This window comes from Alligator sinensis, unplaced genomic scaffold (genome assembly GCF_000455745.1).
Source record: "Alligator sinensis unplaced genomic scaffold, ASM45574v1 scaffold29_2, whole genome shotgun sequence".
Lineage (NCBI taxonomy): Eukaryota > Metazoa > Chordata > Crocodylia > Alligatoridae > Alligator > Alligator sinensis.
In genome coordinates, this window is record NW_005842194.1 from 1,854,735 (window position 1) to 1,869,237 (window position 14,503).

General features: G+C 44.7%; 1 protein-coding gene across 11 annotated transcripts in view; it reads right to left on the reverse strand.

Annotated features, from left to right (window-relative positions):
• SNX10 (sorting nexin 10) overlaps window positions 1–14,503 on the reverse strand; it is a 97,055-nt gene that overhangs the window by 35,405 nt on the left and 47,147 nt on the right. For 2 of the 11 annotated variants that reach the window (XM_025207426.1, XM_025207424.1), the window contains 2 exons: window positions 641–721; window positions 486–538 (listed from right to left, as the gene is read on the reverse strand). The exons of 1 other annotated variant lie outside the window; for it this stretch is intronic. In XM_025207426.1, coding sequence (XP_025063211.1) covers window positions 486–509 — 24 coding nt within the window. In that variant the 5' untranslated portion in view covers window positions 510–538; window positions 641–721. Of the gene's footprint in view, window positions 1–485; window positions 539–640; window positions 722–4,775; window positions 5,008–7,005; window positions 7,651–13,702; window positions 13,794–14,503 lie in introns of those variants that run through there. 8 more of the 11 variants (XM_025207425.1, XM_006026482.3, XM_006026483.2 and 5 more) reach the window with 8 other exon arrangements.

Here is a 14,503-nt window from a genome sequence, read left to right on the forward strand (position 1 = left end):
TCCTGCTGCCAAAATATTGAATCAGACCCCCTAGAAATTTTATTGACCTTCATAATTTTTCCCTAAACTCTTCAACCTGATTTCTCATCCCAATGCACACGCATGCAAAGACGCTTAATAAAGCTACATAGGATCATATGAAAGCAGGGCTGCAAGGGACCTCTTAAGGTCATCTAGTCCAGCCCTGTGGTCAAGACAGGATCATCCCTGACTAAATCATCCAAGCCAAGTGTCAGAGCCTGCTTTTGAAAGTTTCCAGAGAGGGAGATTCCACAACTTCTCTATGTAATATGAAACAGTGGGAAAAAATGCATCCCCTTTTTCATACAAAGTCATACAACCATTATAACTACCCAACAACAGCAACAGCTCTTATCTAATGATTTTCCAAGTTCTCAGCCTGTAGATCCTTTGCAGAGTAAAATTTTATGCACATCTGTCATCAAACCTGGCTCCCTCTCTAATAAAGTTGAAATGTTACTTACTTGTTTTTCATGTTTTGGCGTCATCTTTAAAAGTACATATAAAAATAGTCAATCTGAAAAACAAAATGGATAAATGTGTTAGCCATGTAGGAGTTAAAGAATATGCATCTTTCCTGTCATGCAATAAACAGAAGAAAGTGTCAGGGCAGGCTCACCATGCTGTGGTGTGGTACTGGTGGTTACCTCTTGTGGTCCCTGGGAAAATAAAATTGCTGTTCTGGACTTCCGCTTAGAACCTTATGATTCAGATAAAAAAAGCCAGTTTCTGTATAAATTAACAGCAACATTTAGATTCATAGTGAGAAAAATACTCTGACCTGCTTCTACCAGAAGCACCATGCATGTCTCTTCCTGGGGATTCCTCTGGCACAGACTAGTCCTTTATGGGAACAGTACACGTGATACACAAAATTCAAGTGTCTGTAATCCCCTGTAGGGTTTGTGATGTAACTGTGTGGATGGTGTCTGGTAATCCCATGCGTCATAGTTTCTGCCAGCTGCCTGTAGAGGCCAGGACAGATTTTTATCCCTTTCTGTCTCCTTTAGTGGCTTCTTGGGGTGTGGGGCAGGGGGTGTCTTTCTCTGAAGGCATGCAGACATTGGCCACAGTTAAAGGAAAGAGCTTTGACTGGGGTGCTTTGGTGCTCCTGATGGTACTTAGAAACTTTAAGCTAGATGGTCTGAGGACTCTGGTGTATGCAAGGGGTGGAGTGGATGATTTTTAGGACTCTTTGAAAATGCAAGGACTGGACACCTTGACCCAAGTGGTCTTTCTAGTCCCATGTTCCAGTGTGGGGGCTGTCTGTGCCTTTTCAAAGCTCCAGCATTAGTCCTGTATGAGTGTATTTGGGGGTTGGAGGGACTAGAGCAGGGGTTTTCAACCTTTTTTAGTTAGTGTATCCCCAGCAGCTGGTCAAGAAGCAGGGAGTCCCCCAGCCAATGAGCAGGGAGGGTGGAGGGGGAGAGGTCCCCCAGCAGTCAATCCACGAGCGGGGGTGGGGGTGGTCTCCTCCGCATGCAGTGGCGAAAACAGAAGTGCCAGGGGGTAAACGAACGTGCCTGCAGCGAACCCGGAAGTGCCCCCCGCTTCTCCGCACTGCTGCCACGTACCTCCTGGGGCCTTCCCAAGTACCCCCAGGGGTACACGTACCCCTGGTTGACAACCCCTGGACTAGAGTGTACTCTATAGTAGTTGTTCCTGCTAGCAGATGCCAAGCAGTGAGAACAGCTCTTGATGGCTTACCCCTGTTTCACCCACCATAAACTGAATGCAAAATGTGTATCTGCCTTATCCACTCTCTTTGCATAACATTTCACTAGGATTTCATGTCTACTTGAAATAACAAAGAGAAAGTACAAAGCTCATTGGGATAGCTTGTTTCATAAGTGTCTGAAGCGTTACTTAGTGAATCAAACTATAACATGCCCAATCTTACTGTGCTAGTGGGGTAGCAAGATCCTGCCCATGCTACAGGTGAAATCATACAAACAAGAGTCAGGTAGCAGTGCAGGTTCCATGACAAGTAATAAATAAGATTTCACTCACCCACTTCTAGCCATGGTATCTCTAATTCTTTTCAAAGCAGATAAAATTCCAGTAATTTTTGTGCAAACAAAAATGTTTAAATGGTGATGTGAGACTTTTTCCCCCTTCTTGTGAATTTACAGAATTGTGCTACAGTTAACCTAGAGCACAGCTAATGCCGATTAATTATCTCATACAAATATGTATAGATAATCTATATATTTCAGCTGCACTGAAAGTTAGTATGCTGTTCAATCCATTGTATCGTAGGAGGACTTCTTTACAATCATGTTCTGGGGCGCACAGTGGAAAAGAGGCCAGGGTTGTGCTATCCAAGGCATGATGCCTGAGGTATATGTGCAGCCACTGCCACCATGGATCTGGGCCAGGGGTCTGAACCCCAGTACATCCATTTGCAGCCTGCCTGCCACCTGCTGCAAGCAACGTGGGCTCCATGGTGATAGTGGCTGTATGTGCACCTTGGGGCACATGGCAGGTGGGAAAGGGGCCGGGGGAAGTGCAGTCCCAGCCCCTTCCCACCATTCTCCAAGGTGTGTGCAGCCACTGACAGCAACAAATGGGCTGGGGCTCTGGACTCCAGTGCAGCCGCTTGCAGGTTTGTGGCTGCCTGCTATGAGCAGCCCAGGCTATTTGTGCAGCCCAGCCTTGCTCCCTTGCCATTTCTCTGCAGTGGGGGGTTATGTGCCCACTGCATGGGCTTCCCTTGGGGGGATGCCCCATGCTCCCTGCCTTGCAGTGCCCATGACAGCAGCAGCTCTCCCTTGTAACATGCTACCCCTGTGCATTTGGGGCTGGGGGTAGGGTGAGGTAGAGAGGGGGTTACATTAATTTAAATGGTGGCTCTGGATTGTAAATCTTCACTCTGTGAGGGGAAGTGACTGCAAATCCCCACCCCCAGCTCATGCCATTTTTTGTGTGCCTTGCCCCTTTGCTCAGTTGATGCCTTGCAATCAAGGGAGGGAGGAACACTGAAGGCTCCTGCAGCTGTTGCCTGGATGAGCCCTCCAGAGGAGACAACCAGCCCCTAGAGAAGCTCCCTTTCCTCTACGCATGAAGGTGGTGATCCAGCCAGAGCCTGGGCGGCTTGCAGCAGGCAGCCATGAGGCTGCTTGTGGGGTCTAGAGCAATGGCCTGGCTCATTGCTGGTAGCAGCTGCACAAGTGCCTTGGGGAGCATGGTGGGGAAGGGGCCAGGGCTGCACTGCCATGACAAGGGTTAAGCCGCTCGCAGCTTCTCCACACCAACATCTTTAAATTCCAGGTTGCAGGGTTTTTTGGCACTCATCCAAAAATGCTGCCAACCTGATTTAAACCCATTGTTTAAACTGCAGAGTGAGTACTCAGGGGGTTTTCTGTTTGTTTTATTGTTTTTTGTTTGTTTCTTAACCATCCTTTCAAGTTAACTAAAGCAGTGAATGGATTCAGGATAGAGAACCATCCCTGAAAAGGCAGGCTGGTTTATACACATGTACATGCACATACTACCTATCGGGGAAATGATGCTCATCTAAAAAATAAATTTACCACTGTAGCAAGTGCTCCTCCCAAAGGTAGTCACAATGCTCCCTAGTGGCCGCTCAACCCTTGTCAACCTGGATCCCTTTATGCACTCTCCGCTTCACTTGCCCACCAAGCCTTGATGTTATTAACTTTTAAGGAAAGGGGGACTGATCCAGGGTTTCCCAAGCCTGATCTCAATTTTAAGATTGCAGGTGTCCATGGTCATTGCCTTAATGGCTATTTACATGGGCTCCATCCTCCCCCAATACCCACACCAATGCTTTGCAGATGACATGCTGACACATGCCCTTCCTGGACTATGGACTCTCAGCCCCAGTCCTTGGCCCTCCTAGGTTATGGGTTCCTTGGTCCCCTCGGTCTCCGGCTGCGGTCCTTGACCTGTGGTCTCCCTAGACCCTGACCCCACTCCTAGGCCAGTTGAGACCTCCAGGCTTCCTGGCCCCAGCAGTCTCCAGCAGTGGTCCCTGACCTTCGGTCCCCCAAAACCAGGGGTGGGCATAATGGCAGATCTGGCTGGTGGCTGGACTCCATTTCCCAGCAGCCCCTGCCTGTATCGCTCCATTTGGTTTCCATGGAGACTCTAGGAGCAGCAGGGCCATGACAGTGCAGCAACAGGGTCTCAACAGAGACTGGCCTGAGCAGTGCTGGCAGGGAACGTGGCTGGGTGGGGAGCTGCTCCAAGGCCGGGGCCAGGATCTTATCGTGGTGACGGCACGGGCCGGAGCTGGGAGCAGATCACATCTCTGCCTTGGCTCTGGCCCATGCTGTCACTGCTGCAAGATCCCAGCCCTGGCCCTGGAGCAGCTCCCCGCCCAGCCACATGCTCTGCCAGCACTGCTCGGCCCAGTCTCCATGGAGACCCTAGGGCCACACTGTCACAGCCCCACCACTCCTGGGGTCTCCAAGGAAACCAGCTGGAGCAGCGTGGGCAGGGGCTGCTGGGAAATGGAGTACATGGTGGGCCCAATCCAACCCATGGACTGGAATTTGCCCACTCCTGCCCCCGCTCCTAGGCCAGCTGAGACCTTTGGGCTCCCTTGGCCCTACTATGCTCTCTCCTTTTGGAGCTCCAGACCCCTGGGCTCTCCGGCCCTGCGGACACACGCTGCTCTCTGGGCCCCACATTCTGCCCTTCTATGGGCTCTGCTCTATTCGCTAACTGGGCTTTGGGCATCCTGACCCTCCACTCTCTGCTGCCCCTCTCCAAGCTATGGGCTCACCCACCTGTTTCCAGGCCTATTTGTTCCTAGGCCTGGGCTGTTTCCGGGCTCTGGCCTTGCTCCCAAACCTCTGGGCCTCTCCACCCTGTTCCCGGGCTCTCTGCTGCTTACCCCAGTTCAGCTGTTTTGCTAGAAGCCCTGCTGCCAGGACCTCCTCTCTTGCTGGCTTCCAGGGCTAAACTGCCAGACCAGCTCAGGCCCTGGATTTATATGGCTTAAGCCCAGCCCCCTTCTCATCAGCTGTCTCCTTAATTGGCCCTTGTCACATCGGCAAGCTTGTTCTCCCTCAGCCTCCTCTTAAATTGACAGGTGCATGCCAAGCACTCTGTCACAGTCACATGGATTTGCCATGTATCATGCATCTCTGACTAACTTACCAGCACTCCACTCAGCAGCAAGTCCCTTCCAGAATGATATTCCAACTTCCTGAGCAGTCTAAAAAGGTTCAGTCTAAATTACCTCCAAAGTATTAGCCATCTCTTTCCTAACCCAACAAACAGATAGAGGTGTCCTCCTTTCACCACCAATTTACCTTCTGAGGATTACACAGACTGAAGGCCTGCAGTGGGCAACATTTAGTTGTACCCTACTGAAAGGTTTAATTTAAAGTCCAAGTCTCCCACCCTTAAAGTACAAAACTAGGAGCCTATACCACTTGAGAAAGTAGGCTTCCAGCTTCCAAATGGAGTGCTCAGAATTTGCATCTCAATCTGGAATCTCTTGAGCTATCAGACTGTAAAGTTGTGATGTATGTGTGTCTAGGAAAGATACTTATGTTCATTTTCATAAGTACCTGACATTTATTCGACCTTATCTATGTAAACGTTGAAGTCAAAATAAATTAACTGCAAATAATAATTAATTATACTTCAAATTATGCAGTTACAAATCTGCATGCGGAACATTCTTAATTCTGATACAACCTACATCCTTCCTTAACTACCACGTAGAGTCAGTAGATTCCAATGAGACTAAATCATAGTTCAAATTTAAATAATGTACACAAGTCTTTGTTAGATTAGTAGCCTGTTTTGGAATGAATTCCGTAGTTTGATGCACGTTGATTTTTTTTTAGCCTGATTTAAGTCACATCAAGCTTAGAACCCACTTACCACAAAATAAGAATGTCAACATACAAGTTTCCCTTGAAAATTACAATTAATTATTTCAATTCCAGTTTTCAGGAAGATAAGACCCTTTACCTCTCTGAGTCCTGTATAATTGGATTCACATTAATAAAGCAGAGAGAGATAAAAATACATTCTCAATAACATTTCAAAAATATTCTCTGTAAGATGTGGTAGACACAGAACATACAAGAGCATGATTTGGTGTACAGGTTTATCAGCATCTGCATAGAAAACAGTATTGTACCATTCTCAAGGAAAAAAGTTGTCCTTAAAGCAGACAAAGTAACACATTTAACTGCCTACCAATGTGTCCAACTCAACTGAGAGGAAACTGTATATTATTTCATTAAGCTGAAATGGCCTAATTGTTTAAGATGAGAACGAGGGCAAAATTTTTCAAGTAATAAAGGTGGGAGTGGGAAACATGGTGAAAAATGTTACTAAATTTCTCTCTCAGTTTTCTGTTGGTTAAATCAGTAAGTTGAATTATATTTTAGTCTTACATATGACCCTCATCCCCATAATATCAGAACAACTTGAAAATAGTGTTAAGAAATAGGACTAGATTTTGTCATGCACACTTATTTTTCCCCCTCACATCCTTACTTAAGGCAGGGGAAGCTGCATGTACAATGTAGTGTTTGGCTGACACTGGTTGGATTTTACACCTACATAAACAGGTACACACTACCATGTATTTATATTAGAGAAAACAAATAGCCAAAAAAGTGAACCTTGCCCCTGAGGAAAAAATTGGTAGGATTTTATGGTATTATGGAGTTGTTCTGATAGGAATTCATTCCCTACTCCAAGACCAGATTCCTGACAAGCAGTTTATAGTTTAGATTTCAAAAAACCTGAAACCTGAGAAAGCTGTTCCTTCCTCAGTCTCTGCTTTTTAAACTCAGGTTTAAATAAATTGGACTAACAGGACTGGAAGTGGAGCCAAAAATTTGTTTGCAAGACTAGGAAGTTACAATGCCAGGTGGTACACCCTTGGTACTTCAGCACTGACAACAGTTCAACATTTTGACACCTACAAAAATCCCCCTAAAACAGGGGTTGGCAATAGGGGCCTAGATCCAGCCCACCAAGTGATTTTACCTGGCCCACAACACCAGAACATCAGCAGCATTTCAGTGGCAGGCAGAGGAACTGGAAGCCCACTTTCAGACTGAATTCCATTAATTTGGCCCAGGGGTCCTGAAAAGTAGCTGATACCCATCCTACAATGTTAAGGAATTAGAAATCTTTAAGTCAACAATAAATTTACAAGAGTAACTATATTACTTTTGCTCTTTCACTGCATACACTAATATGTTATTACCAGAAAAACTAATCTGACATGAAGAGAAAAAAATCACATAAAGTTATAAAGTCAGAGCATTTGACTTTACAAAGCAAAGCTAAGCTTTTGGCATTTGAGTGCATGAGAAACAAACTGAAACTTCCCAGATTGTTGTAATACAAATACTATTACTAATTAATTTTACAGTAATTGCTTTTACATTTTAGAAACTTTAGATACTACATCTTGCCTCAATTTTAAAAATATATCTTACTGTAAAATAGCAAATGGCACTTCCTATTTCACAAATTACATATTCGGGCTATCAAGACAGCTTCTTCTTGTACGGCAAGATTCTTTCTTAACTCAAATTAGCCACATTCCTATTGACTTCAGTTGGGCCCAGACTGTATCTATAAAAGTTTAGCCACTTACTAAACACATCTGTAATTCTTCTTTGTAACTAGATACAGGAATTAGCTTCTAATTTTCTAGCAGGCGCATAAGTCAATGAAGCAGATCAGCCTTTCAAATGTTTACTTAAGCAAACATCCTCTAAAAAAAACCCACCTCACAGATGTTGGAGAGAAAAATGGCCTGCAGAAAAAAGAGCAGAAAGCTAATACTCTTCCTCATTAAAAGCAGAAGGCTGCTAATTCTCTTCCTCATTATAGAGAGTTTCAAATGATACAGTAGGGCACAAAAGAGAATGGGTTCAGGTGCTGGGAAGAAGAATCAAGAGAGACAGTGGCAGAACAGCAGCTTTGATAAATGGTTTCTAACGTGGGAGGAAAAAAAAACCCTAGTGATTTAAAATGGAAGGCTTTGTTTCCATTTCATTTTTCTTGCTTTAAATATATTTAGAATTCAAGTGGGCATCCATTATATAGGGGTACCTAGACCCTTGCTCTAGGTCAATGGTTCTCATCCTTTCTAAACTCAAGGCACCCCTTGCTAGATTCACAGCACCCCTCAGAAAATGTCAGCTCTTAGCTTTTAGTAATTTTTTACAGCAATTTTTCTGTTGTAAAGAACGTAAAGACCACCACAGATTAGAAAGGAATCCATAGCATCAAAAATAATTAGAAATCTCTGGGTTTGTCGTGCACCTCTGACAGTGTTAATATTGTGTGCGCCCTCCCACCTCGGCACCCTTAAAAGGATCTCATGGCACCCTGATTGAGAATCAGTGCTATGGGTGCCACTTGACAATTAATAAATACACAACTTTTAACAATTAATCAACTCTCCACAAAAACCAGCAGCAAAAACTAATTTGAGACTTACAAAAGACTTCCCAGTCTCTTACAGTTGTGGGAAACAAATAGGCCTCGCAATTTGCCTGACTAAGACAGTTCTAAAAGCAAGGTCCAAAGCTGACACTCTCTCTTGGAGAGATCCCAGTCCAGATGCTTAGTGCCTGTACATGATCACGGAGCCTGCTCCAACATGCGTAAGAGCAGACTGGATTAATTGAGTCTGTTGGAGTGTGGTAATTACTACACTCCGGCAGTCTCCCGCATATCGTGTATCAACATCCCCATGCTTCAAAATGGTAGTGGGGCACTTGACAAACTTTAGTTCAAATGCCCCCACCACCATTTTGAAGCATGGGAATGCTAATACACGAGACACTGCAGTGCTTTAATTAGAGTGGTTTTAGGAGCAGCTCTCATTACAGTGCCGTCCCCCCGGAGCACAGGGAAAAGCGCCCTTACATTTTGTACCTGTATCCTATTGAAAATTCTTAGGGCTAGGCTTGTATCTTGAAAATTAAATGCTTTGCTATTAATTGGGTATCTAACAACTACCTTACATTACCAATGATAGTTAAATGTAAAGCTGGGGCATAAAACATACAGCCCAAAAGCCAGATTCGGCCCATGGAACCATTGTATTCAGCCCATCGGTAGTCTGGTAAGCTACCAGAAGTGCACACCCTTAGCACCACGCTACAGCATGCTTCTGGCATGCTGGCCAGAGCTCTGCACCTCTAGGCAACAGCACAGAGCTGAGGCCATGCAGCTGTATGGGACTCTGGCTGGTTGGCAATGCCAGGGGTACATGGCAGTGCACGACCAAGGGTATGTGGTGCCGCAGAGCTGTGTTCAGGCACTGTGGAGTGTGAGGCATGTGCCAGCAAGGAGCTGGGTTGTGCAGCAATGCAGAGCTCTGGGCAGGCAGCGGCATGGTGCTAGAGGCATGCACCCATAGTCACATCCAGGTCCACACCACAACACACCCTTGGCTCAACTCTGTTTTGTTGCCCAACCACAGCTCTGTGTAGCTGCATGGAGCCCTGGGCCACCACACATCCCTGGCTCCCTGCCAATGAATGACCCTGGCTCTACCCAATACTGCCTGAATGTGGCTCCATGCAGCCACATGCCCCCTGGACCCACACTGCCACTCGAATGGGGCCCCACTGACTTGGCTCAGGAGTAGCCCCTAGGATCTGTGTCTGGTTGGGGGTGAGTTTAACATAAAGCAATGCTATATATGCAAAAACTACCACTACGTTGACTCAAGACTGCTTTGAGCAAAGAACCAATTGTTTTTTGCTCATGCACTCCATCCAAACTCAGCAACTCACACCCTAGCAAAATTTAAATAATGGTGCAATAGGATCTGATCCCCAGTCCCAACAATCATGCATCCTGGTATGCCACACATGCATGTGATTCTTGGCATTGAGAATCAATCCCAATTATGCCAACAGGAACCTTGCAACCCAGTTGGGGGTTAGCAAGATTCCCATCCAGGGAGGCCAAGGGGCTCCCCCTGCCAAGGAGTTTAATCCTCCCCCACCACACCCAGGAGCCCAGTTAGGCAGAGACAAGCCCTGCTGATTAACTTACTTGCCCCACAAATCCTGATCTCCCCACAACTCATTTAACGAGGAACACTTTTATGGTTGGTTTCTCATTTTATCAACTCATTAATTCCTTCAGTGTGTGGAAGAGTTACTAGTTATCATTAATCATAAGAGTAAGGATTGCCAGGGACCTCAAAGACCAGCTCTATATACACTAGTAGCTAAAGAATATGGAATACAAATAACTCTTTTGATCTTTCCAAAAGCTAAGGTTGTACTAATATTGTGGCTAGGGACAGAAGTTACACATAAACAGGTTTAAATAATCAGAAACTGGTTTAAACCTGTAACAAAACAGAAGCTCGGTGCACATAAGCGAGTTCCAAAATGGCTGAAACTGGTTTAAGATAAACCTGGTTGAGTATAGTATCAGACTTAACTGATCTGGATCAAATCGGTTTATGAAACTTCTGTCCCAGACTCCTTCCTGGTTCAAGTTAAATCACAGTCCCCTGCTTGCTTTCCAGCCCTGGGCTGGCCCGGGCTGGGCTGGGCTGTCCTGTCTGCTCCTGAGAGCAGTGCTGGCCCCACCCCTCTGCTCCCTAGCTAGAGCAATGAGGGCTGGCTGACAAGGGGGTGGGGGGTCATGCCTGGCTGGGTATGCAGCCCAGTCTGCAGAGGAGGGGGGACTGACCCCCACAAGTAAATCCCAGCTGGGGTCTGAGGCCAGGGAAGGGGGTTAAACACTCCTTCCCGCACTCAAACTTACTGCTGGCTGCGACTGTGGATTACAAATCCCAGAGGCACCTGAAGCTGGAAGAGGAAGTGATAAGCAACCCTGCGGAGTCCTGCTGCTGTGATTAAGGACTGCAAATCCCAGAGCCCTCAGGGGCAGCAGGAAGAAGAAGCAAACACACAGCCCATGCTGGCTATGTGCCAGAGAGCCGTGCTTTAGTGCCCCCCAGCTTCTGGCCGGAACCACTGCAGGCATGTGGCTGTAAATGTCTGTTCACTTCTGTTTCAGTTTAATCTCTGCTGTTTAGACTACCCTGCAAAGACTGAATCAATTCAGCCTCAGGCTTTTTGACTGTCTGTACTTAGCCTGTATGATAGACATCTGTTAGCTGGTGGCACCTCCTACTGCATTCTTCTATTCTGGAATTATTGTACAATAAAATTGTGTCACTCAAACAATATAAGCCAATCTTCTGTTCGATAACTAATCATCCACCTTTGGATCTCTCTAGCATTCACTTTCAAACATTAATATTTGAAAAATTCTATCAAATCGCAAGTAAAGCCCTCAAACCTTTTCAGAGTTGCTGCTGCTATTATTTATTTTGCATGAAATAATCCTTCAGGGGTTTCATGTGAGAGAGTAATAATTACACTTCTAGAAGTATTTAAACAAACAAAAAAGTATGCTATTTTCCTTTTTGCCAGAGTTCAAAACTTATAAGGTGGAAAATAAGTTATTTTGAGCTCCTGAAAATACGAACAGTCTTCAGAATGTTTTTATAATCTATAAAAAGTTGAATTGTACAGCATATGGATTACAAACAACATCTAGAACTCACAAATGCATACTGAGTTCACTAGGTTCCAGAATGTAGGATCTTATGTGGACCTTAGTAAAGAAAATTTAAGTATGTGGGAAAGAAAGGAAGAAAGGGAGAGGAAAAGTTAAAAAAAATAAAATCAACAAAAGGACAACTAATTTGGGCGTTTCTCAAATAATGGTATTTAACAGACTGATACTCAATGTGTATTACCTCTGATTCCTTCCTTATTGGAAGGAGTCAGAGGTAATGCACATAGAATACAGGGTATCATGAGCTTCTTTCTGGAAGTGACTATCACTTCTGCCATAGGCTCAGGGCTATTTATAAAGTATCATAGATCAGTGAGGTGTATAGATCAGATGTTCCATTTGAGGAAATGGGAAACATCTTCACTAATTTATCAAGCACAGCTATTTAGTGTCCAATTTTTTTTAAATGTAGGTACCTAAATGTATTTAGGTTTATAAAATGAGCCAGTTTATAAGGCTGAACTAATCACATTACTATTAATTCTTTAATTGGAATATATGGACTACGACAGAACTATCATTTATTATTCACAGACAAACCCAGGACCATGCTGGAGTTGCAGCAAACATTTGAAGAAAATGAATTCCACTTTTTTCCCCTGGAAATTCATTACAAAGTACTGTACATGTGAAAACTGGAGGCACCCAGTCCTAAAACAGTATGGAGGTCTTTGTTCATATCACAACTAGCTTCAGTAGAGACACAAAGGATGTGGACCTTGGAGACTTTTAAGAGAAAAGGGTTTGGAGGGAAATTATGGAAAAGACTGAATGCTAATAGCTAAAGAGCTATCTCTGTTTATCGAAGAGATTCTATTAATCTCCAATTATGTCACTCTAACACTTCTTAGATGTACTACATATTTTAATGCCATACACACAGTTCTAACCAGCCTGTCATGCTATAATGAGCTTTCCTATTTCAGTTTCATATCCTTTCTCAGTCATATTTCTGCTGTTCTACAGCAGACCTCTCTAGACAATTTAGAATCCATCTTCATCATGGGTCTAATCAGATAGCAACTCTTAACTTCAATATATGTTATAAACAGGGCCAGCCACAGGAATGGTGAATTGGGTAGCCACCTGGGGCCTGGACAGAAAGTGAGCCCAAAAATGGTCATTTTTTTCTGTTGTCCAATTATTATTATCCTTATCTCTGGCAAAGGGGGGCCCAATACTAAAAGTTTGCCCGGGGCTGCCAAGAGTGTAGGAACAGTGCTGGTTATAGATAGTTAAACTTGACCAACCACCTGCACTTAAGTAGATTCACTAATTACTCTTCTCTTATGGCCTAAAATACTGGCATGAGACTAAGATGATACTTTGACCTCTCAGCCTAAATCAGGATGCTCCTTTGGAGTGCTAGCTCTGCTAGAAGGACAGAGCCTGCATCATAAAATTACCCCAGTCACTTATATCTTTGTGAAGTGTAATGCAAACTATAAGGTTAACTCTAGCAACTAACTAAGGAAGGGAGGGGGGCAAAATTAAAGAAAAAACAAATGCATCTTTGTCTTAATTCTGTGTTTAGCAAATTTAACAAAATAACAAACCCATGAGAACCATCTGTTCTTGTGCCCCGGGCTGTGCATATGCATTTTCCAACAGCAGCTTGCACCACCATGAGACTCACTCCACTGGAGTGATTTAAAAAATAGGGAATCTCAAGAGCATTCTCATCTAGCATTTCTTTGAACAGCCAGAAAATAAACCTATATGAGACACTTCCAAACTGCTCTTGTAGTAAAATGTGCTAAAAAAAAAGCTATACATCCCCACCTGAAATTTCAACTTTGCCCTGCACCTGTAAAGACGCTGACTTACAATCACTCTCTTTTAGGCAAGATTTTACTTCAGCTACTTACTAAATGCTCAGTTTATGGTCAACAGTTACAAAGAGTTCTCTTTAAAGATTATGATGCTTTAGTTTTCCCAATCAAGCAAGACTGCCATTTTATCATCCTGCATTCATCTGAACTATTCGGAACTGTTTTATCAAACAAAGAAAAAAAGAAAAAAATATTCTAAAAGCCATTGGCTTACGGAATTCTCATATATTCCCAAGAATTTATGTAACAAAAAAGTCATTAAATTAATTAAACACCTGCTCTACCTCCACCAACAGGATGTCCTGTATTCTGGGGATGTGTCAGTGGCCACCGTAACTGTAGATGACTGTGGAAAAGTGTAGACAGCTGTGGAAAAGGAGAGAAAAGATGTGAAAGTACAGCCACGGTGACTTGTGGGAGAGTGCTGGAAAACTTAGAGCACACACCAACTGCTGAAGCTTCCTTAGCCTGACGGAGGGTTTTTGAACCCGAAAGCTTGCTTAATAACTATTCTCCAACCATTTGAGTTGGTCTAATAAAAGATATCAAATTCACCCAAGGAACCTTGTCTGCCTATGTCCTTAGACCAACATGGCTACAACCCAAACCCCAGAAAACTTAACAGCACTCATGCTTGATTAGCCTCAGTTCTGCTTGCTGCAGAACAGATTTGCTGCCAGCCTGGACTGAAGCAAAACCCAGCCTCAAATCTATACCTTCAAACATACTGCTAGCCCAGGTTTAAAGAATCCTGAACTCCAGGTTAGGGGTTTATCTCAAAGTCAGAAAGACAGAGCCAATTAGGTCAGAGGCGGGCAATTATTTCGGTCAGAGGGCCACTTACCCAGTTTTGGCAGGCTGTCGAGGGCCGCATGGGTAGCCCCGCCCCTAGACAGGTGCCCCGCCCCCCTCGTCACCATCTTGGGACCAATGTCCCAGGGCCAGCACCGGTGGGGCCCAAAGTGGGCCACAGGCTGGCAGGGGTCTGTGGAGCCGGGTGGGGCTGCACCAGCATGAGGGGGGAGCTGGTCCGGCTCCATAGAGCCCCTGCCGGCTGGGAACCCGCACCCCTGGCC